The following is a 22,734-nucleotide window of genomic DNA, read 5'->3' as shown; positions in this document are numbered from 1 at the left end:
AATACTCTGGTGAAGTGTACTGCCAGCCAGGCCTGGCCAAGGGGAAAGGAGAGGAGCAGGACGGGGCTGCAGCTCCCTGCCCCGTCAGCCAGCACCCCAGGGTCCCAGGTATGGCTGGAGCTGGCTGGGTGTGCAGGCTTCCAGCCAGACTGGGCTTCCTCCAGCCTGACACAAGCAAACAAGTAGAGAACCATGTCTATAAAACCTCTGAAATGCTCTCCTTCATGGCCACATTTGCTATTTTCCTCTTCTTTTTACAGCTTCTCTTGGTGTACGTACACTGCTGTATTCTTCAACTCCCTTGACATCTGCTTTCTCTTAGTCTTGTTCCAGCCAATACTTTTACTCTTCTACATTGGCCTTTAAAATCAACCCTTCTGAAAGCTCCACAGTAACACAAGTAAAGCCAGGCTGGCCTCACGAGACGTGTTTATTGGGGCTGAAGGTGAACTCTCCTGTTCAGGGGCAGAACAGAACCGGTACACCCAGAAGAGCTAAAGGAACAAGGTTCCTACATTTAATGACTTATGAAGCAAGACACCGAGAGGGGAAGCTGAGGCAGACTCATGAGCTGCATGTGAGATGTTTGAAAATGCAGATTTCTACAGAAACACATTTTGTACTAAGATTTATATGGCTTCAGCGCTTTAGGGACAATTAGAAATTACTTGATAATTTTTTTAACTCTTTTACATTTCCTCTCATACCATCTGACCAGAGTTTTAACTCAGGTCTGTGGTACAGGCTCTCAGCTTGTCAACAGGCTGATGCTTTGACTTTACTAAGAGGAGATGCTAAGTGGTCTTAGCAGTGCTGTGCATGCGCATGCAGTGCTTGTCTAGCACAGTTACAGTGATTAGCTGTGCAAGCCCACACTCAGCTATTAAGCAAAAGCCCTCACATGGTAAAAGCTTACCTCACCAAAGAAAGCTTTACCTACACTAGTAATGTCATGTTCACTGCATAGGGCAGATGGCAGGGATGGGCCTTCCCAGGGTTAGGCAGGACAACTGGAGGTGATCTTCAGAGCCAAAGTTAGGTCTGGTTCCTCAGGGTCATATTCAGCTGAGTTTTGAATGCCTCCATGGATGGAGGCTCCAATAAGTGAACTTCAATGTGGCAAAGTGTTGGGTCCTGCACTTTGGTCATAACAACCCCAGGCAACGCTACAGGCTTGGGGCAGGGGGGCTGAAAAGCTGTACAGAGATCTGGGGTGTTGTCTGACACTTGCCTGAATGTGAACCAGCAGCGTGCCCAGGGGGCCAGAAAGGCCAATGGCATCGTGGCCTGTATCAGGAATAGTGTAGTCAGCAGGACCCGGGAGGTGATCACCCCCCGGCACTCAGCTCTGCTGAGGCCACACCTCGAATACTGCCCTGGAGTGTGTCCAGAGAAGGGCAACCAGGCTGGTGAAGGAACTGGAACACAAGTCTCACAAGGAGCGGCTGAGAGAACCGGGACTGTTTAGCCTGAAGAAAAGAAGGCTCAGGGGAGGCCTTATTGCTCTCTACAACTACCTGTAAGGAGGTTGTGGTGAGCTGGGGGTCAATGTCTTCCTGCAGTTAAGTAGCAATAGGACTAGAGGGGATGGCTGCAAGGTGCTCCAGGGAGGTTCAGGCTAGAAATTAGGAGAAAATTCTTCTCATGAAGAGTGATTTGGCATTGGAACAGGTGGCGCAGGGAGGTGGTGGAGTCACTGTCCCTTGGGGTGTTCAAGGAAAGGTTGGATGAGATACGTAGGGACATGGTTTCGTTGCTAATATAGGTGGTAGGGGGACGGTTTTCCTTTTCCAACCTTAATGATTCTATGACTCTGTGATCCCTGTGCTCCGGTGCTCAGCCACTTGTAAAGTGAAAAATGTTTTTGCGACATCTAAACAGAATTTCCCCTGTTGAAATTTTCCTTGGCTGAAATGTTTACCCTGGTTCATCCTCGGGATAAGTGGGAATTCAGTTCTCCTCATTAATGCAGAACACGCTGTGCTCACAGTAATTCACAGTGAGCACCAAGGCCCTTCTATACGACAGGTGAACCTATATGTGGTACACTCAAATCTATTTTTCTTAAAGAATGATAGCTGCACTTCTTTATTACAACAGAGTTTTCTTCTTGACACGAGGACTAAATACAACAGCCCAGCCATTAAACTGAAAATTGAGAAGAGGTTTACTGGGCTTCCATAATGTTAGGTAGTGACAATACTTGCTTTTTCTTGGCAATCCCAAGGTGAGTGGCAGAGTGACAGTCTGGCTTTCTGTACAATCATACACGATTCAGTCAACCCTGAGACTCATGAAGAAACTGAACTTCCATGTTTAGCACAGAAGTGAGGCCCAAGAACAGTAACAGTAATCACCTGGAGGTACTCCTAAAGGGTCCTCTGCTCTGGGGTATGGTGCCCTCACCAAGCATCACGTTACTTCATGAAAAATGTACTGGTTTAGTTGAAAAGTTTTTATGGTTGGTTTTTTTTTTATCCTGAGTTGTCTGGTGTATCTGTCAGGATGCTGTTAAACATGTTGCTGTAGCTGATGGAAAAGCTGTCTCTATGCTGCCAAGCCCTGTTAGATACTTGAAGCTCAGAGGTTTGAGATTTGCTGTGTTTGCAAGTAGTTTGGTCAAGCTGAAGAAAACAGAGAAGAAATGGACTCACAAGTACCTCTTTTTTTTTTGCCCTGCAAAACAAGAATTTGGGGTTTTTTTCCATTCCATTTCTACTCCTTGTTTGGAACTGTGGGTACTGGAAGCGTTTTCATCATGCACTCCTCTGAACAAATTTTGGAAACTCTCTCTCTTATGTATTAACCAGTTGGATTTTGAAAGCTTTCATTCCTCTGATATTGCAAACTGGATCTTCTACAATCCTCTTCCTCCCATAAGAAGTTTGCAATAGAGAATGGTTATACCCTCTCTGATCTCCTGGTATCTGGGCTGAGAGATCTCACCCTGCATTAGCTGCTCCCTTGCTGCTCATAGGTTTCCAGTGAGCACAGAAGCATCCTCAAGAACCAAGATCTTTACTGAGAGTTTTCCTTTTGCAGCTGAAACCTGAGGCTTCAGTCCGTGGCATCTTAAGCTACTGTCAGGATGGCAGTGTGTCATTTGCTACCCAGCTCATGTGTCACCAGCATATAACCTCAGAAAGGAAATATCTGACACTGGAAAATACAATCACTCCTGCTGTAACACATAAAGAATAATTAATGCATCATGTGATGTGACAACGGGGAGCACTGCAATCAGGTCAGAGTAAGTACATCTAAAACTACCAGGTTTTAAATGCCATTTTGGTTGATTCCAGCTCTGGTGGGGAAAAGGCTAAATCATATCTGGTGTAGGACAACCTTGAAGCCTAGCACCTGAGCTCCCATGAAACATCCTCCTTCTTGTGATGCCCACACCTCGATCAAGGCAAATGGGGTCCAAACCTGATGATATCAATGGAAAGGTTCCTGTATTTGGTTTGTGTGACAAGGTTTTGGTACCTCAGTGCTCCCCAGAGAGTGGACATGTCCTTTAAAATTGACATGTGTGGTAGGTATTAGGTGTACACCTTGTGCACTGCAGCCCCCCAGACATGCTGTAACTGAGCAGTGTTACTGCCTGCCAAGCTGATTTGTGGGTGATCAAAGTCCCTCAGCCAACACTCAGCCTGGGAGAGCGTGTCCTAAGTCATGTCTGGAGCTGTGATGGCCATGTGATGGCCATGTATCCAGGCATGCTGCTGTGGGAGTTCTAGTGCTCATGACCCCTTCCCAAGTAAGTCTCCGATGGGATTCTCTTCTGGCACAGGGCAGGTTTGTAAGAGCTGGAGAGACCAGCCGTGCCATCCCTCAATATGTAAGTGACAAAGTGAGCTCGTGTCCTAAATCCTGGGAACTGAAAAAGGAATGGGGATGAACCTGCTGCATGGTGTCCCCCATAACGTGACAGGAGGGTTAGGGTGACTAGATAAACATGCTGTCACTAATTATGGTCACTGACAATAACATCAGTTAGCAAGGGCACTGAATTTGCCAGTGGTCATCTTTGCCCTGCTGCATCTCTGAACAGCAGATGCTGGAGCTTGAAGGATTTGTAGGGCTACACCTGCCAATTAGTGAAGGCTTCTCAAAAATTTTGCTGCCTCCATCTTCCTCCTCCTCCTCTTGGTCATGTGTATCACATTGGCCAGCAAAGGGCTTTCTTGCCACTTCCAAACCTTCACCCCAGTCTCATCCTAAACAGATAATAAGCCTCATTAAACAGAAAATAGCTAGTCTTAAACTCCATCCATCCTTCTGAAATTGCACAGCAGCTGGCTTCCCTCTGCTGGAAACAAACCACTCGTTCTGGGGAGCAATCCTTATCCCCATCTCTTTTTGCTGGGCCTAAGACACTCCCTGTTTTTCTACCTCCAGTAAAAGCTTCTGCCTGCTGCCTTCTTCTGCTAATTACAGGCCACTAAGGTTAAATGCATGGTAATAACACCAATGAACAATGCTCCTTCAGGCAAAGCTTGCTTTACTGTGAACTGCATTGCAGGAACACTCCACCATGTCTCAGCTTTGGAGTTAGGAAGTGCCCAGAACCTCCAAATCCAGAATCCCTGTATGTCATACTCCTACTCATCTGCCAGGGCAGGAACCAGGCAAAATCCCTGGAATACAAGAATCTTCCTCACATTTGCAACATTAATCTTTTTGGTGTCTGTTCTGTACACGTTATTCAAACACTGCATTTCCTTTCTCTGGTAACTGATTTCAAGTGTTGAGTCAGCGGTCTCCCCTGCATGCATCCGAGAGGTCTCTCTCACAGACTGATGCACCGAGCAATCTCTGCTGTGACAGCGTTGCTGACCTCAGAGATCTGCCAAGACTCGTCTAATCCTGTCCCTGCAATTACCTTTATTTTCAAATATGAGCTCAGTAACTCCTCTCATGAACCACTGCATAAAAGTGTCTTTTCATTACCCCCTTTTTATGTAGCCATGAGTCACTTTTGCCAATAATATTGCAGGAGTTCATGCTGCAATGGAGAAACAGCACCTAAATCTCTTGCAGAGACTCCATTCAAGTACTGTCTTCACTGAGATAGTGAAGGCCCCTGCAATCTCATTAACCCCCTTAATGCATTTTGTCTGAATGCAGCTCATTTATCAAATACCCAGTATCGTTGCCCTGTCTTCATTGTTACTTATCACTTTATTAATATTTGCGTTGGTGCAGGTTTTATCAGCACTATCTTATGTGTATTTCCAGAACACACATAAAAATGTCGGATAGCTCCTGGTGTAGATTCGTTTCCTGTAGAAACTCACTAGGAATTTACTGAGTCAGTAAGTATCAGTGTTAAAAGCTTCCTATTCAGCAGTAAGTACTTTAATACGTTATTCTTGGCGCTATAGAAATGTTAAGCACAGCCATTCAACTTACTATTGCATGACACTGATGAAAAATAAAGTGCACTACCTCCATGCAGTTCTATCTATCAGCCAACCTCTCTAAAATTATTGATTTTTCTCTGCCAATGTACATACCATAAAAGTATCTTTTAATTATTTCTGGGTTTGATGATTTTACCTGCAGCTAATGTCATGCTAACAGCTCAATAGTGCAGTTATACTGGTGGAACATAAGAGAAATGTTTCCCTTGGGAAAGACAGTGTGCAGAGCAGCTCATGTTTGCTTTAGGAGTCAGAAAATAAAAGGCGAGAGGTGTTTTACCTAAAGAACTAGGAATTGCCACAAACTGGAACCTTCCTGCTCAGTACAATGACCTTTAATGGATGGAAATGCCAAGGTGTCAACATTTTGTAGCCATTGATTACAATTTTTATTTCATGCATCCCCATCCCTCCATTTCTGAAACAACCTCAGTGTGAAAATGGCTGCCTGTTGTCACTAGCGTGCTAACTATTTCATACTCTTAAAAAGCAGGACTAAATAGTACAGAAGAGTGCTACTTCTGAGCATGAAGTACTGGGTGTGTGGATGGGGGTAAAATTCAGACCACTTCAGATCCAACTGCTGAAAATTTCAATTTCAATGGTACATTAAGCCCAGCTATGACTGCTACACTAAAAATCACTGCTCAGTCATTGAATCCTAGCTGTGCAAAAGCCTTTGTCTGGATCCATGCCCACCAACACCACAGCCCAGGGATCCTGTACCCTCCTGCAATGTGCAGTCACTGGTGGGCTGGGGGAACAGGCAGCTTTTTGAATCAGTTGTTTCCAGAACTTTTGAGCTGGGGCACTGGTTTTTCATACAAAATCGCCATATACCTTTTGTGCTGATGGGCCCACAGTTTCCAAAGCTCTGTTGGTTGCAAACAGGTTACCCAGGTTTTAACAGCACTTGTACGAGCACGCACCAGCCCTCCCTCCCTCCTGCCTCCCTCCTTTCACTGCCCTGGCCGACAGCGGATGCAGCTAGTCTAATTTATACTCCTACAAGCAAGCTTCTCATTTTTATTTATTTTTTTCCCCTGATGTAGGTGCCAGTCCCGCTTTCCGCAGTGACACGAGTTACACTGCCAAGCTCTAGTTTGCCCTTGGAGAAGCTCGGGCACCGAGCAGGGCGGAACACGGGCCTGCGCGCGTTGCAGCCCGCGGCCTGGCAGCCCCCAGGGCCGTGGGGCGGGCAGGGGCACTCGGCCTTCCCTGCCAAGGCGCTACAAGCGGGCCGAGAGCGTGTGTTCCGGGGTGGGGGGGAGCAGTCTGCTAGCACCGTTCACCAGACACACCTCCGCCCCCCTCCTGCCCTCAGCAGCTCCGGGAGTCGGCCCCGGGCCAGAGGCAGCCAACCAACAGCCAACCAACCACCCTCCACCGCCTCCTCCCCCGCCCCTCCGAGCCTCCCTCAGCCACCAGCGCCCCGCAGCGACTGGCGCGGCCGCCTCCCATTGGCTACACCAGTGCGCGAGCGCCAGCGCCGCCAATGGCCGGCGGCCACGGCAGGGAACGCGCGGCGCGTGGGCCGGGGGCGGGGCGCGCAGGCTCTAGTAGCGGCGGCCGGGAGAGCGGGGGACAGCCATGGGGGCGCGTGCTGCGGGCCGGCTCTGGTGGGGTAGGAGCTGCGGGGCGGTCGGAGGGAAGAAGGGGCGGTGGTGGCGGGGGCCCCGCGGCTTCCCCCTCTTCGGGCCCCACGAGGGGTGCGGGGCCGCCGTGGGGGGCGGGCAGGCAGGCCGCTAGGCCGCTGCGGCCGGGCGCGGAGCCGCCGTGCCATCTTTTCAGCTTGGGGAGGGGCGAGGGCTCCGGGCTGTGCGGCCGCTCTCCGGGTAACTCGCGGGTTGTGGGTGGGGGGGCACCGCGAGTCGCGTTTCGGGCAGCGCCCGTCCGAGCCCCGTCTGGTGCGGGGGGCAGAGGCGTGCCCCGCCCCGCCTGCTCGGTGGGGTTCCCGCACGCCCAGGGATCTCAGCCGCAAGCGAGAGCTTAAAGACGGGGTGCTTATCGCTGCCCCCCAGCAGTAAGCCGGCCCCGCTCCGCTCGGCGGTTAGCGGGGATGTCCTGCTTGCCTGGCTGCTCCCGCCTGCGGCTGGCGCTGGCGGGGCGCTAAGAGCGCGGTGGCTGAAGGCGGCGCCCGTGGGGAGCTGCGCTCCCTCCCCCCATCCCCCAGCTGCCGGCTCTTCGGTGCCGAGTGGACGGGTGGGCCTGTGCAGCAGCCCTCCCGGGCCCCGCTCTAGAGGTGCCGAGGTGCGGGTGGCCCCGCAAAAGGGGCGGAAGGGAACGGCCCCTGCCCAGCGAGCGCGCGTGGGGCGGCCCCGTCCAGCACGCCCGGCTGGGCGGCGGCAGGCCTGGGTGCCTTCAGGAGGGAGTTCACGCAGTCACCCTGGGTACTCTGTAGCACGCTTGTCTCTACAGCTCTTCGGCGTTGCCACTTGGTTTTCAGAGGAGGGCGGGTAATACCAGCATGGAGCTGCCTTGGGTTGACAGTGCTCCTGCCTGTCTGGTTTACTTCTGTTTGAAAACAACTCTTGAAATCAGGTTGTCGGGCAGTTTTGCGTTTTCTTGGCTTAGATGCTTGTATATAAACGATGTTTTTATTTGCTACTGATTAATTAAGCCTTGACTGTTTCAGTGCAGAAAGGAAAACTGTGCCACCAGTTCATGAGTCATAGTTTAAAAAAAATCATGCAGTGCTACCTGATGAGGGGAGTTTCACCACATATGTTTGAGACGTTTTTAGCAGGTGTTTTTGCATAGAGGACTTCTCTATCTGAAGCAGACAGAAATGGCTGAGTGAATTCTGTTCAGCTTCTGAATATATTCTGACCTGGATATCTTTAGGTAATGACAGAATATGCTGATTTGAATGTAATGGTCTCATTCCATCTAGAGAAGGGTTTCTCTTTTGAGAGTGGCTATAGCTTTCTCCATCCTTGGTTTCTTACTCTGCCCCGGTGGCAGCTGGTGGTGTAGTTCATGGTAACATGCTGTGACAGCCACGGATCGCCTTTGAAGTCAGTTGACCAGTGCTGATGGAAGTGTTGCTTGTGTGTGGGCATAGTAAAAGGAGGCAACCAATCCAATATGTAAATACAGTGTTGGAAGGATCACCCCAAAAGAAAGCAGTTGTGTCCTAGGGCTAGAAGAAGCCGTTGGGGGGAGTGGTGAAATGGGGGAGGGCAATCTGGGAGATGTTGTTTCTTTCAGTTTCTCTCACCTGCAGAATAGGTTTAATGAAGCTGGCTTTTCTTGAGCGGAACTGACAAAGCATGGGTGTTGCTGTGCAGTCTGTACCGTGTGATGTAGTTTCTGCATCACCGAACTGTATCTTCCTCACATGGTCAGTCTTGAGAGAATGTGCAGCTCCTTATTCAAGTTACTAACCACTTGCAGTGAAGCTAACTATTTTTTGCCTAGTTACAACTTCTATGTCTGAGCCCAGGCTTTTGCAGATTAATAAAAGTTGTTTGTTAATTGGATTTGGTGAAGAGATGCTTGTCATCTATTGAGTCATTTTTCAATCTCTGACTTGGTAGAAGGAAGGATTGCAAGGTTTTATATGTATGTAGAGTCTCAAGCAGTAATATACTTGGAGCCCTAGCAGCCTGGTCTAGTGAGAGGTGTGCCCCCTCCCAGCCCATGGCAGGGGGGTTGGAACTTGATGATCTTTAAGGTCTCTTCCAACCCAAACCATTCTATGATCGAGAAGTATGAAGCCTTTTCTAAAAGAAAGCAATTTTCTTGGTAATACTTTTCTTAGCATTCTAGGAGTGCTGGATTTGTTAACCAGAGCTGTTAGCTGGTGTTCTCCAGTCTGTTGCTAGAGAGAAATCAATGGCAGACCACATTCCTCATGAGCAAGAATGAAGGAGCTCCTTATGCTACCAGTGCATCAAGTGCTGGTCCTGAAATCAATGTAACTGTACTAAGAGTAGTTGAAACAGTCCTGCATTAAATGATCCTATGAGGGATGTGTTTGAAAGCCTCCTATGCAAGATGTGGGCATTTGGCTTAGGAGCTGTTATGAGGAAAAAAACCAAAATAAAAAGTAGCTGATCGGTGGGGTCTTGTACCAACAGTAGTTAGGGTAACAGCTTTGACAGAATGCTCTTTGGATTACTGGAGAAAGAATGGTGTAACTCCAGATAGCTCTAGGCACAGACAATGTACTGCATCATTCTATGGAATCATGATCTCTGTGAGGGTGAGAAGCATATATTTTTGCTTTAACTTTTTTTTTTTTCTGGTCAAACTGGAATAACCTTTTTTTTTTCTTCTTCTTTCCCCTGCTGATTTGCAGGGGGTGGGGAGATGATTTGGCCATGTCAACAGGAGAATCAGAAATGTTCTGTAAAAATGCTGATTGCTTTGCTTTTTGTTTTAGGCACAGTGAGCTGCACGTTATTCCTGGCAGTTAACAGTTTGTATTCGGCCAGCGATGATGTGATCGAGCTAACACCAACTAACTTCAACAAGGAAGTCATTCAGAGTGACAGCCTGTGGCTTGTGGAGTTCTATGCCCCATGGTAAGAGTTACAGCTGCATACTGGCTTGCTGGTATGATGGAGCAGAAACATACAAACTCGGTGCTGAACAGTCCAGGGTTTCATTCAGTTGCTGGCAGGACAGTTACTGGTGTGATAGTTTTGTGACTAGTGAAATAACTGTAGTTGGGATTCCTATTTTAAACAGCCTCACCAGGGAGAAGAAGGTAGGAACTGTGGTCACTTGAAAAGGTGAGGTGTAAGGGGCACAAGTTACTCCTGGTGAGATCGTGACTGGATGCAAGAGGAAAACTTTCACAATGAGAACAGTCAGCCATTGGAATAGTCTCTCCATGGAAGCGGTGGATTCCCCAACACTGGACACTAAGATTTGCCTGGGCAGAGTGCTGGGGCCATCTTACCTATACTGGTTTAGCAAGAAAAGTTGGACCAGATGATCCTTGAGGTCCCTTATGATCCGGTATTCTATGAAAATGTTAAGTATTTTGGTACTTCATCTCTTCTACTGGAATTACTATTAAATGACTGGTCAAAGTGCAGTAGGTGAGAAGGCCCCTTGCTTCTGTCTCTGAACTCTGTACTGATGTGAAATCACAGATCTGAATTTGCATTTAGAATTCCTGGTTTTTCATTGAGAAATGCTACCTTTGTGCATCTTAATTTAGCATCTGTATCTGCCATTGTGCTCATGTCCAGTGTATATTCCACCTTGGCATAAATCTTCTATGATATTGCCATCCAAAACTGCACTGTAACAGCCTGACTGTGTCAGGGCTGAGGGGTGTAGGGGAAAGCTTGCTGTCCTTGCAGCAGGAAGCTTTATAGAGTAATGACAGTGAAGTGCAGAACAGGTATCTGTAAATTGGCAGCTCCTCTTCTCCTGCATGCTTGTGTTGATGTGATTATACACCAGTCTCCAGTCAATTGTTGGTATCTTCCCCCAGACACCTCCAGGAGATGCTATGCCACACATTGCTTTTCTAGTTAAGAAGTTACCTCTACAATAACTTTTCTAGGCCTTGTCACAGGTCTGTTTCAGCTTGCAGTGAGCAGACTGGTGTGCAAATTTTTGGGTTTTGATGCTCATGTTTGCCCATCTTTTAAGAAAGCCAGGTAGCTTTTGGTGGGAGGGCAGGGGGGGCAGCATGCACTTAAGTAATGTGCAGAGGGGGGTTTTCTTCAGAAGTTAGTGATGTGTGTTGTGGCATAACCTCTTCCCCTCTTCATGAGTAGACCTTAAGTCTCGAGCAGCTTGCTGCAAGTGGCTGCTCTGTAACTGCAAACCCAACAAGGCTGCTCTGTGCTTCGTGAAGTAGTTTGCAGTTATCAGATCTGAATGTCAATTACTCTTCTGTTTTTTTCTAAAAGGTGTGGTCACTGTCAAAGGCTAACTCCTGAATGGAAGAAAGCAGCAACAGCATTAAAAGTAAGTTTAACCTTTGACATGTGCTTGTGGCTCTAGGTTGAGGAGAGTTTGGCTGTTTGTCATCTTTGCTTGGGAACACAGAGGTAGGGTTTGGTCCCCAAAACTGTATCACTTGTCCTGTCCGGGAAGTGGCCAGTCAAAGGGACTTAGTCAGCATGTTTTGTGGGGTTTTTTCTTTTTTAAAGGAAGCCATTGAATTGTAGAGGAAGGAGGTCAGCTCTGTGCCTGTGAATTCCCATTACTGTTTTCAGGGCTGCTTTTCACAACACCAGAAGACATGAGAATCCAGTCATCTCCTAAAATAGCATGTTTCTCTCTTCGTGTTGTACTGTCACCTGCCCCTGAAGTACAAGAACAGCATGAACTGAACATATGAACACGGCTTTGGAAGCTGTTGGTGATGAATATTTTTTAATTACAGAAAGCCTGGTCATATAATGATTTGCTGAGCTCCTGCCTGTGTAAAATATATTCCTCTTTATAAAAAAAAAAAAAAAAAACCCACAACTAATACAATCCCAAACAACTGAAAATTTAGTTTGTCAAGAGAAAGCATCTCTCTTTTGGTGACTGATTTCTTAACCTCCTAATAACTCTCTCTTTCTCTCTGGCATGCACAGAATATTAAGTGTGTGTCCTGGTTTTGGTCAGGATGGAGTTAACTTCATTTGTAGCAGCAGATGGAATGCTGTGTTTGGGAGTTAAAATGGGAGTAGTGCTGATAACACCCTGATGTTTCTAGTTGCTGTCAGACAGTCAAGGACTTTCTCAGCTCTTTGTATTTCTCTATTTATGAGAAAGGAGGGGCGAAGCCAGGACAGGTGACCCAGGCTGGCCAAAGAGACTATTCCATGCCAGTTACGTCCTGCCCAGGATATCGGGGGCTGACGGGAGGAAGGTCTGGGGTGGCTCCGGGACGCGCGGTTCTTGGGGGACGGTCGGGTTCTGGGACGGCTCTGGGTGGCACGGCCTGAGCTGTGTGGTTTGGTGAGAAACTGCATTGTGTATCAACAGCTTCATATATATTTGCTCTAAAGTCCTGTTAGCATTGTTATATTTTATCTTTCTGTTATCTTAGTAAACTATCCTTATCCCAACCCACGGGCCTCTTAGTTTCTTGGTTTTGGGGTTATTTGCCACTTCCTTTTCTCTTCCCTTGCCTCTCACCCTCCTCTTCCCTCTTCCCCTCCTCTTTTCCTTTAAGGAGCAGGCAGCTGTGTGGATCTCGGCTCTCAGCCGGGGTGAAACCACGACAGTGTGTTAAACCACTGTAGAAATCATGTCTTAGTTTTTATTTTTACTTCCACAGGGTGTAGTGAAAGTAGGTGCAGTAGATGCAGATAAGCATCAGTCCTTGGGTGGACAGTATGGAGTCAGAGGATTTCCAACTATCAAGATATTTGGAGCCAACAAAAACAAAGCGGAGGATTATCAGGGTAATTGTGCTGCTCTTACATGTGTTGTGTGTGTAAACTTCTCTGAAGGAGTAAATACAGTAGCCATTAATGATGCCTTGTGTAGGCTTTCCTTCCTGTCTAGTGCTTGTAGTAACTGAGGCATATGTGGGTGGGACTTGACTGAACCGTACATGTCTTAGTTTGGACGTACAGTCCTCCCTGCAGTTTGTAGTTGGTGGAAGTTAAGTCAGAGGCTGCCTTAAACCATCCTTTTGAGGCTTTAAGCTGTTGTTTTGCTGCTTTGCAGGTGGCAGGACAAGCGATGCCATTGTCGACGCTGCTCTAAGTGCTCTTCGGTCCCTGGTGAAAGACCGTCTTAGTGGCAGAAGTGGAGGATATAGTTCTGGGAAACAGGTATTTGGGGGAGTGGGTGGGTTTGTCTTCAACTAGAGGCTGTCCTGTGCAGGAGATGAGGGCTTGTGCTCCTTGCTCTGTTCACAAAACTTGAAGTTGGAAGGGACCTCTGGAGGTTGTCTAGTCTAGCCCCCTGTCTAGTGTAGGGTCAGCTAGAGCAGATTTCTCTGAGCTTTGTCCCATGAAGTTGTATGTCTCTCCAAGGACTGAGGCTCTACACAGACTACATTCTTTGGGCAACCTGTTCCAGTATTTGACCACCCTCACAAAAGAAAAGTGTTTTTTTCCTGTTTCAGTGGAATTCGTGTATTTCAACTTACGCTTTTTTGTCATGTTGCTGGGCACTGGAGAGAAGAGTCTTTGTTTTCTTTAAATCCTTGAGTGGAAGGGAGTATACACAGATAGGATTCACAGTGAGTCTTCCCTCCAGCTGAGCAATCCCAGGTTTAACCTCTCATTGAATGTCAGATACTCAAAGCCCATAATCAGCTTTTCCCCTTGGCTGGACTTGCTTCGGTGTGTGCACACCCCTCATGCTGGGCAGCCCAGAACTGGATCCAGCACTCCAGTTGTTTTACATAGTGCTGAGCAGAAAGATTGCCTCCCCACACCTGTTGGCAGCTCTCTCCTTAAAGCAGCTCAGGAAGCTGTTGGCTGCCTCTGCCACAGTGGTGCATTTCTGGCTCGTGTTCAGCTTGTCTACCTCAGGTCCCTCTCTGAAAAGTTGCTTTCCAGTTAGTGCATGTACTGGTGCATGGGGTTATTCATAACCAGGAGCAAGACTTTGCATTTCCCTTTGCATGTTGAGGTCCCTGTTAGCCCCATTCTCTAGCTCGTTGAGGTGCCATCTGCCTAGTTCTAACCTAAGGTAGGTGGGTGAGGTTTTTGTTAATTTGGTAGTGTGCTTCTGAGTTGGCTTGCCAGCTTTTACCCTGAGGGTAAATTGAAAAGCTGCTGGCTCCTACTGCTGTTTCTGATTCACTGAGTAAGTATACTCCAACATTCTCAGGTTGTCCAGATAGAAGACCTGGGTGGGCTGTACCCTGTGGTGTCTGTTACACTCTCAGGTGTTCTGTTTTGCCTGGAAATCAGGGCACAGTGGGCTGGGGGGGGTTGGAGAGCACTTTGCTCTTGAACAGATCAGAGCATGAAGAGGTGGGGAAGTGTTCCCACATTGTCTTGGTTAGTCAGTTTATGCTGCTTGTTTTGGTCTTTTTTTGAGAGAAGGTTTACTTGCTGCTTGTTGGAAGTGCTGTGGGAGTAAGCTGTGTGTATTGTTGGTTCTAGAACAGGAAAGTTGTATGACCTACCAGTGTCTGTTTTGTATCTCACATAATGACTGTTTGGTACAGCATGACATGTAGGAGGTGGCTTATGTGGGAGACCAATCTTGGTTACTAATGTGAGGGTCTGTTTTGTTTCTTACAGGGTCAAGAGAGAGGAGGTGGAGATAAGAAGGATGTGATTGAGCTGACTGATGACAGCTTTGATAAGAACGTCCTAAATAGTGATGATGTGTGGATGGTGGAGTTTTATGCCCCGTGGTGTGGGCACTGCAAAAAGTAAATGAGGTTTTTCTTTGACAGCTCAGTTCCCATGAGTGCTTGTTTTTAAGAAGTACCCTTAATTCCCTAAAGGGGACCTTGCATCAGAAGTGGGGTTTTCAGTAAGGTGTTTTAATAAAACTGTGTGGGCTTCTCCCTCTCAGGGCACCTTGGTGCTGCTCTGGCTGTGCTTTTCCTTAACAGTAAAATTCCCTGTTACCAATGGAAGTAAGATCCATAAGTTACGTTAACCTTTTCATTCCTTCAGATGCAGGACTTCAGTCTCATTTGAAATAACCCTCCTAGCTGTCATCTGCAGAAAGTTGGGGTTTTTTCTGGAGTAGAGTATGCCACAAAATGTTGGGATGTGCTATGCTTCTGGTAGCTCTGAGAGCTGAAGAGGACTTGTACTCTTTGTTTTTCAGCTTGGAGCCAGAATGGGCAGCTGCTGCCACGGAGGTGAAGGAACAAACAAAGGGAAAAGTAAAGCTGGCTGCAGTAGATGCAACTGTCAATCAGGTGCTGGCAAGCCGATATGGGGTGAGTGTGCTCTGCAGTGGTTACAAGTGCTTCTCCACCTCTAGTAGTCACTGTTGTGGTCTAGCTTCAGCCAGCAGCTAAGCCCCACATGCTCACTTCCCCGTGGCAGGATAGGGAGAGAATCAAAGGATTAAGTGAGAGAACTCATGGGTTGAAATAAAGACAATTTAATAGGTAAACTAAAAGCTGCATATGAGCAAAGCAAACCAAGGAACTTCCTATGGGCAGGTGGGTGTTCAGCCATCTCTAGGAAAGCAGAGCTCTGTCATGCCTAATGGTGACTTGAAGACAAATGGCATCACTCAGAACATCCATCCCCCACCTTCTTCCTTCTTCCCCCAGATTTATGTGCTGAGCGTGATGTCATATGTTATGGAATATCCCTTTGGTCAGTGGGGATCAGCTGTCCCAGCTGTGTCCCCTCACAACTCTTTGTGCACCTGCAGCCCACTCAAGGGTGGGGTGAGAAGCAGAAAAGGCCTTGGATCTGTGTAAGCACTGCTCAGCTGTAATAGAAACATCCCTGACTCCAGCACAAATTCAAGCCACAGCCCCATGCCAACTGCTATGAAGAAAATTAACTCTACCCCAGCCAAAACCAGCACATTCTCCACCCCTTATTCCATATCATTTACACCATACTTGGGTATCATGATATTCAGTGCAGCCTCCTTAACCACCACCCCCTTTACCATCCTTTGGTATAATGCAGCTATCACTCCCTCAGTCTATTGACCACCCTTATAAAATGTCTCTTAAAGTCCACAAATACTGAATTCACTTAGTCCATGACTAAACCAGCAGAGTATCCCTTTTAATGCTTTCTAAACTGTTGCTTAATCTAGTACTGCTTAATATTGCCTTTAGCCCAAATACTTAAGCAACACATACCACTCTTCCACAATTCATCTCTGAATGTCAATAAAAATATTAATAAATTGAGGAGGAAGGAATTAATCTGGTTGTTTCTGATGAAACAGGCTGTTTATTTCCATAAAGTCTCTTACAGTTTTATCATTTGAAATCAGAGGTGTCTCTCTAATGACTAATGACTGGCTGGGCATCTTCAGAACACCCATCTTAGAGCCAGTTATCAGGGATCACTCCAACAATTTAGCTGCACAGATCAGCTGTTCTGTGGGCCCAAAATGAACTGATACTCTTCAGTAGTAGAGTATGTGGACTTAGTGTGCTGCTTTGCTGCCCTGTAAGTCAGCAGGAAGACTGAGCAAGTTTTACTGGAAGTGCAGCAGAGGCAGCTTATGGTCCATTTGTTGCCTTGTAGGCACAGTCCTGTCGCCCCACAGGCAAATCAGGAAGCTAATGTACAGTGAGTTCAGTTAGTCTTCTTGGTACTGAAGCCTGCAGTGCTTGGTGCTTCTAAACTGAGCTGAATCAGCAGCAGGCCTGAGTGTAAAACAGTGTTTCAGTGTATGTTAGCCTTGTTTTGAATTGTTGGGCAAGTAGGAAGCTGCAAAATTGGGTGTAGTGAAATCTTTACGTGTTCTGAGACTTGATCCATGTATGTGTTAAATTACATCCCTTTCTCTTAATCCAGAATCCATCAGAGTAGCAGACAACTTCCTCCATAAATAATCAGATTTGAGCTAATGATGGTTTAAACTTGTCTTGCAGATTCGTGGATTTCCCACAATTAAAATCTTCCAGAAGGGAGAAGAACCTGTTGATTATGATGGTGGCAGAACTAGATCTGATATCACTGCTCGTGCTCTGGATCTGTTTTCTGATAATGCCCCACCACCTGAGCTCCTGGAGGTACCTCTACATCAGCTTCTCAAACTGCTTTTCCACCATGTCCTTAGCAGCAGTTTTTACTATATTCATTATAAATAGCCTGAGTGTGGTGCTTGCATGCTGTTTTGCAGCAGAATGTCAAGGATGACATGAAGTATCAAGCTTGCTAATTCACCTGTTACTTATTTTTTACTGTGAACTTGTTCACTGAAAGATGATCAGAATGATACTGCCAAGGCACTGACAGGGGCTGGGTAGTCTGAATCTTCTCTTGAGGAGAAGTTTGGGTTCTGTTCTCTTTTTCCTCTTGAAAGAAGAGGGCAGGGTGTTGTCACTTGTAAGCTGTCCACTAGAGGTTGCATGATGACTAATCTTGTTTTTTGTCTAAAAAGCTCTACTCTATATGGTGACTTTCTGGTTTCAGAGTGATGTTGGTAGATTGAAATGATAATCAGTTGTCTTGTTTGTACCCCACTTTTGGGACAATCCATTAGGGTGCAGGAAGAAAAAATTGTACTATTAATAAATTTAAAGGATACTGTAAAACTTAATCTTTCAAAAATGCCTGTTTTCTGTATGCCTTCTGTTGTGCATAGCGTTAGTACAGCAGTATGTGTGGCTATAATTGATAGGCATATATCAGGGCTGTGTGCTTACAAATGTTTTTACTGGTAGCACACTCAAAGTTTGGAGATCACTGATGTAGAGAAGAGGAGTGAAATGCTGGGTAACCAAGCCTTCCTCTTACTGGCTTTCTGCTGCTTTCTCCTAGATAATTAGTGAGGATGTTCTGAAGAGTACCTGTGACGCTCATCAGCTCTGCATCATTTCTGTCCTGCCTCATATTCTTGACACAGGTAGATACACCCACAAGCAGATTTCTGTATGAATTTGTCACTTAAAGCATGTAGTTGTGTTTTTTTAACTTGTTCAATTCTGCCTAACAAACAGGAGCTTCAGGGAGGAATTCTTACCTGGATGTCATGTTAAAAATGGCTGAAAAATACAAAAAGAAAATGTGGGGGTAAGTGTCACTGTAGACTGTTTTTCTTGGAAAAGATGTGAGCGTTCTTAGAGGTAAAAGGATAGAATTTCTATGGTAGTGATGTGTCTGCAGACAAAAGTTGTGCCTTGTTCAGGGCGATGTATCTCATGAGCTGTACTGGGTAGGGAATGCTGTGGCTTTAGAACAAGCTGCTAATTGGTTTGCTTGTTTCATCCATCTCAAATCCTGTGTTTACAAGTGATATATCAGTGTGAATGAGGTCAGATTGTCTCTAGTTTTCAGTAGTCATACTGGCATTCAGGACAATTCTGAAAAAAAATTGCAGTTGTCTAACAAATTTCATGTTCTCAAAGAAGCAGGCCAGTAAGCATTGCCTTCCTCTTCTCAAGTTAGAAGAGGTTAGGATCTCTGAGAAGTCATAGTTGTTCTGAAACACTGCTGTGAAAAGGGGGCAAAATGCCATGAAAGCATGGAAATACCAAGATTAGGCAATTTCAGAGGTTCCTCATGAGACTGCTTAAGGGTTAGAGGAACTGAGACCTGACCAGTGAGGAATTAATACTGAGGGCAATACTGGTCTTGCAGTCTTCAGCCAGAAATCCTCTACAGAGGGATTTGAGCAGTCCTTTGTCACATTTAGATCTGTGACTTGAGCCATCTCAAATCTTAATGTAGGCCAAGTGCAGCAATTTGTTCCTGTGGGTAACACTTGTGGGTTTTTTCCTCTGGACCCTTCCCTGGCTTTTCTTCTGATCCAGTTTTCAGTGTCTGTGAGCATGGGGCTGGCCCATAGGTCCTATTCAGGGGGCTTTTTTCAGCTGCATGGTTTGAGATCGGCACTCTGCCGTTCCCTGCTGACCTCCATAACAGCTGTAACTGCCAGGGGAAGTTCAGAGCCTGGCTTGAACTCTGCAGGGTTGCAGGATGTGTGTGGTGATTGATTGTAGTGCTTATTCTGATTATTTTCTATCCTTTCCTTAAGGTGGCTGTGGACAGAAGCAGGTGCTCAGTCGGATCTCGAGAGCTCTTTGGGGATCGGAGGCTTTGGGTATCCAGCAATGGCAGCTGTTAATGCTCGGAAGATGAAATTTGCCCTTCTGAAAGGATCATTCAGTGAGCAAGGGATTAATGAGTTTCTCAGGTATGATGTCTTTAAGTGGCTTAAATATTTCTTTATACCAAAACCAGGCCCTATTGGATCAGACAAGACTCTCACATTAGGAGAATTAAGATGAGTATTCACTGAAGTAAGGGAATTATTTCAGTGAGGTTTGCCACTGATAAAGGAGTCTCTGCCCATTGTATAAAGGTAGACTCAAGAAGTGGGATGTTTAGACTTTATTGGTAGCTTTAGCATGCCTTCTGAAAACGGCTTGAAAACAGAACTGAGCTTTGATCTTGAAAAAATTCTGTTTCTCTGGTAACCCGGGAAACAAATGGGATTTGGTAGTTGATAATATGAAATTCAAATGGTGCATTCTGATTAGGAATTGAAAGTGCTCAGTTTGGGAACCTAGACAGGTGCTGCTGAGGTTCTTGAGGTTCTGCTGTCTGCTGCTTTTCATCTTTCTGGTCTGGTTCTGTCTTCCTTCCCCTTTCCCATTCCCCTGGCATATGATAAACTAATTGGAGGAGCTCTAGCAACCCATCTGAAAAGTTGTAGCGCTCTGCTCAGCTCTTGTGTAGCCTATTGCGTAGCTGGGCAAGAGCCAGTGCTGAGAATTGAATGGGGAAGGGAAGTGGGGAGGAGGACAGAAGGCAGCAGCACTGCATCAGAGCAACTTAAGCTGTTGCTCAAGCATGGTCAGAGTGAAAGTTTTGCTTCCAGGTGAAGCACCAGCTGCCATAAGGTGTGCAACAGCCATTGAGGGTCTTGCTTGGAGAATGGCAAAGGGCAGTCAGAATGGCCAAAGGAAGTACAACAGCCTCTCCTCAGCTTGCTGTTAATTGAACCCTCTTTTTGCTGCATCAGTGGGCACAGTGCTAATGTTCTCTGCCTGTGTAGGTGACCAGGCTTTCTTCTTAATGCCAAAAAGGGAACGTTCTCAGACCATCAAGTGAAATACAGGATTTGGATGCAAGAAGAGTAATACTAGCAAGGCTGTAGTAATACACATTTGAGAAATATCTGCCTTTCTCAGACATGGCAAATTTTCTTAGCCTATAAAATCCATCTTAGGGAAGCCTCCCCTCGTTAGGGTGGCTGGTGCTTCAGGACATAGCAGCCAACTGAACAGCTTATATTGCATTAGATAATAGGTTAGGTGTTGTCTTACTACAGAGCAATACTCGGTGGAGTAATCTTTTGCTTGACACTTTTCCAGGCAGCACAGCTCAGCTGAACATGGTACAATGGCAGTTGGTGTAGCTGGCTGTTAACTCGGCAGTTTTTGTAATCTAATAGGCAGTCTCAACAGTGGGGACTGAAAGTAAGGAATCAAGCACTGAGAGGAGCATAAAAATCATTGCTCCCTAGGTGGAGTCTATGCTTACTTTCTTTTATTTGCCTCTGAAAGAATGCCAGGGGGTTAGCAATTAAGGATTTTAAAGTTAGGGTTGCTCAAAAAGCCTAAACTAGCAAGTGCAAGATGGGCTGTCTCAAAGCTGCAGCTTTTTACCTCGTTGTGCTCATTGTAATCCATGGAGGCTTAGAGTCCACTGAAGAAATCCCTAGTGATTTCAAGTAACAGTTGTGGGTGACTTCCAAAACAGAGTTGTATCCTCAAGTGACAGACAAAAGGGGCTGTTTGCTTGAGTGTTACAAGGGGCACTGCTGAAATACAAACCAGTGTAGCTCGCTGTTTGTTTCCTTGGATCCAATTGTAAATTCAGTGTGTTGCTTTAAGGGCTCTTTCTCATTTTCTGCTTCTCTACTAGAAAAACTTTGCTTCCAGACACTTAATGTGCTTTGAGAGATACAGCAAGCACTGTTCCACGTGGCTGGATAGTGAAGAAACTTCTTTAATTAAACTTGTTTTTCCTAGGGAACTGTCTGTTGGTCGTGGCTCTACAGCACCTGTGGGTGGTGGAGCATTCCCTAAAATTCATTCAGTTGAACCTTGGGATGGCAAAGATGGTGAGGTAAGAAGTGCTCCATCTCTCTGTGCTGTGGCTTTCTAGGGTCAGAAGTGGCTGGATAGAGTAACTGAGAACTGGCAGTGTGAGAGTTTTAGCTCTCCAGAGCTCGTGGCAAGCTGTGGTGGTGGTTTCCCATTATCTAAATTCTGCCACCAGACCAAACACCGGGTTTGTCACCTGACACTGAGGACAGATGCTCCTGCTGAGCTGTTGGGATGCAGTCTGAACCTGTTATTGCCCGTGCTGGGTAAGGGAGGTGGTAGTGTGATTACCTGCTGACCTTACCATCAAAGTCTATGTCAGAAAGTTTGATAAGGTAAAGCCTCTGTAATAACACAGTGATTAAGTTTTGTTCTTAGGGTTTGATGTTGCTATAAAAAAACCCCAAAGTTACTACAATCCTTTGTACTTCAAATGGAATTAAACCATGTCAGCTGCTGGAGTGTGTGTTTTATCTGTAGCTGCCTTTTTCTGAAGTGTTTATAACAGAAAACAACCTTTTAGTCTGAACTCCAACCACTTGTCCTGTGCTTGATATGCTTTGAGAGAGTGGAAGAGGTGTCAGGTGGGAGCTTTACTCTCAGGGTGAAGCAAGCACCTTCCAAAGTCAGTGATGTCCAGGGCTAAGCACGTCTGAACGTGTGCTCACAACCTTCCCTTTCCACAGCTGCCGGTTGAAGATGACATCGATCTCAGTGATGTGGATCTGGATGACTGGGATAAAGATGAGCTGTGAGATCTTCAGGAAACTTTCTTTTCTTGAGAGAGTTTGTGCAGCAGTTGGCAGCCTGGCTCACAATCAGATGGATATTCCAGTGGCCTTTTTAATGGAGAAGTAGCACATGACACACTGTGCTATTCGATGCACTGCAGCAGTGAACTGTACACATCTCAAGAAAACATTGCAGAAATTCTATGAATTGTCATAACCAGTAAACTTGATTGTATTCTGTGTAACAAATATTTTGAGGACAACATGGATATTTCTTTGGAACATCTTGGGTTTTGTTTTGTTGATAGTGTGCTGTTTGAGTGTTACTGGAGGCTGTTAGCGTAACCAATTTTAAATGTGACTTTTTTTCATGGAGGTGGAACTTGGTCAGCTTCTGTTTCAATTAAAGAATAAACCAGAATATTTTTGACACACAGTGTTAGTCTTGTATAGAGTAACAAAGGTGCACATGATAAAAGCTATCTTATTTTGGATGACTCTTGAAAAATGACCTTGTAGGACAGAGGCTGGTGCAGAGGGGAGTCCTCAACCACCCCGTTGCTGTGAACGGTCTCAACAGTTTGGCCCAAAGCCTGATTAGACAATCTTAGTTTCAGTGCTCTTTAGTCTTCCTTCTCCTATTCCTTCTCAGGGGCTTTCTCTTTTTGTGCCAGACTTTGTAAGATTATTAATTCAATGGAAGTGGGGTTGCTGCTGCAGTGGGAGACACCAGGAGTTCTTGGTCTTTTCCTCAGGATTAGCAGTGAAGCTAATCCTTGGTTTAGGGCATGAAGGTTTCCAGATGCTAATGGAGAAACTCCAGAGTGTTGTCCAGCAAGTTGGATGTAATGTTTCTTCACTTCCCATCTGGCATTATTTTGATTTGAAATTACTATTTCCTTGGAAGGGGAATTAGGGATGGTTGCTG

General features: G+C 46.1%; 1 protein-coding gene across 1 annotated transcript; it reads left to right on the top strand.

The window, feature by feature from the left end:
* The first annotated feature begins 7,001 nt into the window (after positions 1–7,001).
* On the top strand, positions 7,002–22,238 carry PDIA6 (protein disulfide isomerase family A member 6). Its single transcript, XM_084262144.1, has 13 exons — positions 7,002–7,050; positions 9,814–9,955; positions 11,303–11,360; positions 12,670–12,796; positions 13,065–13,171; positions 14,600–14,733; positions 15,141–15,255; positions 16,891–17,031; positions 17,783–17,867; positions 17,962–18,034; positions 18,999–19,157; positions 21,001–21,097; positions 21,762–22,238. Exons 1-13 carry the CDS (start codon positions 7,017–7,019, stop codon positions 21,828–21,830), a joined length of 1,341 nt encoding a protein of 446 aa, XP_084118270.1. The 5' UTR covers positions 7,002–7,016; the 3' UTR covers positions 21,831–22,238.
* The last annotated feature ends 496 nt before the right edge of the window (positions 22,239–22,734 follow it).

This window comes from Gallinula chloropus (assembly GCF_964237585.1).
Source record: "Gallinula chloropus genome assembly, chromosome: 3".
NCBI classification, from domain to species: Eukaryota; Metazoa; Chordata; class Aves; order Gruiformes; family Rallidae; genus Gallinula; species Gallinula chloropus.
Note: the sequence above shows the minus strand (reverse complement) of the source record. Positions and strands in the feature narration are given on the sequence as shown.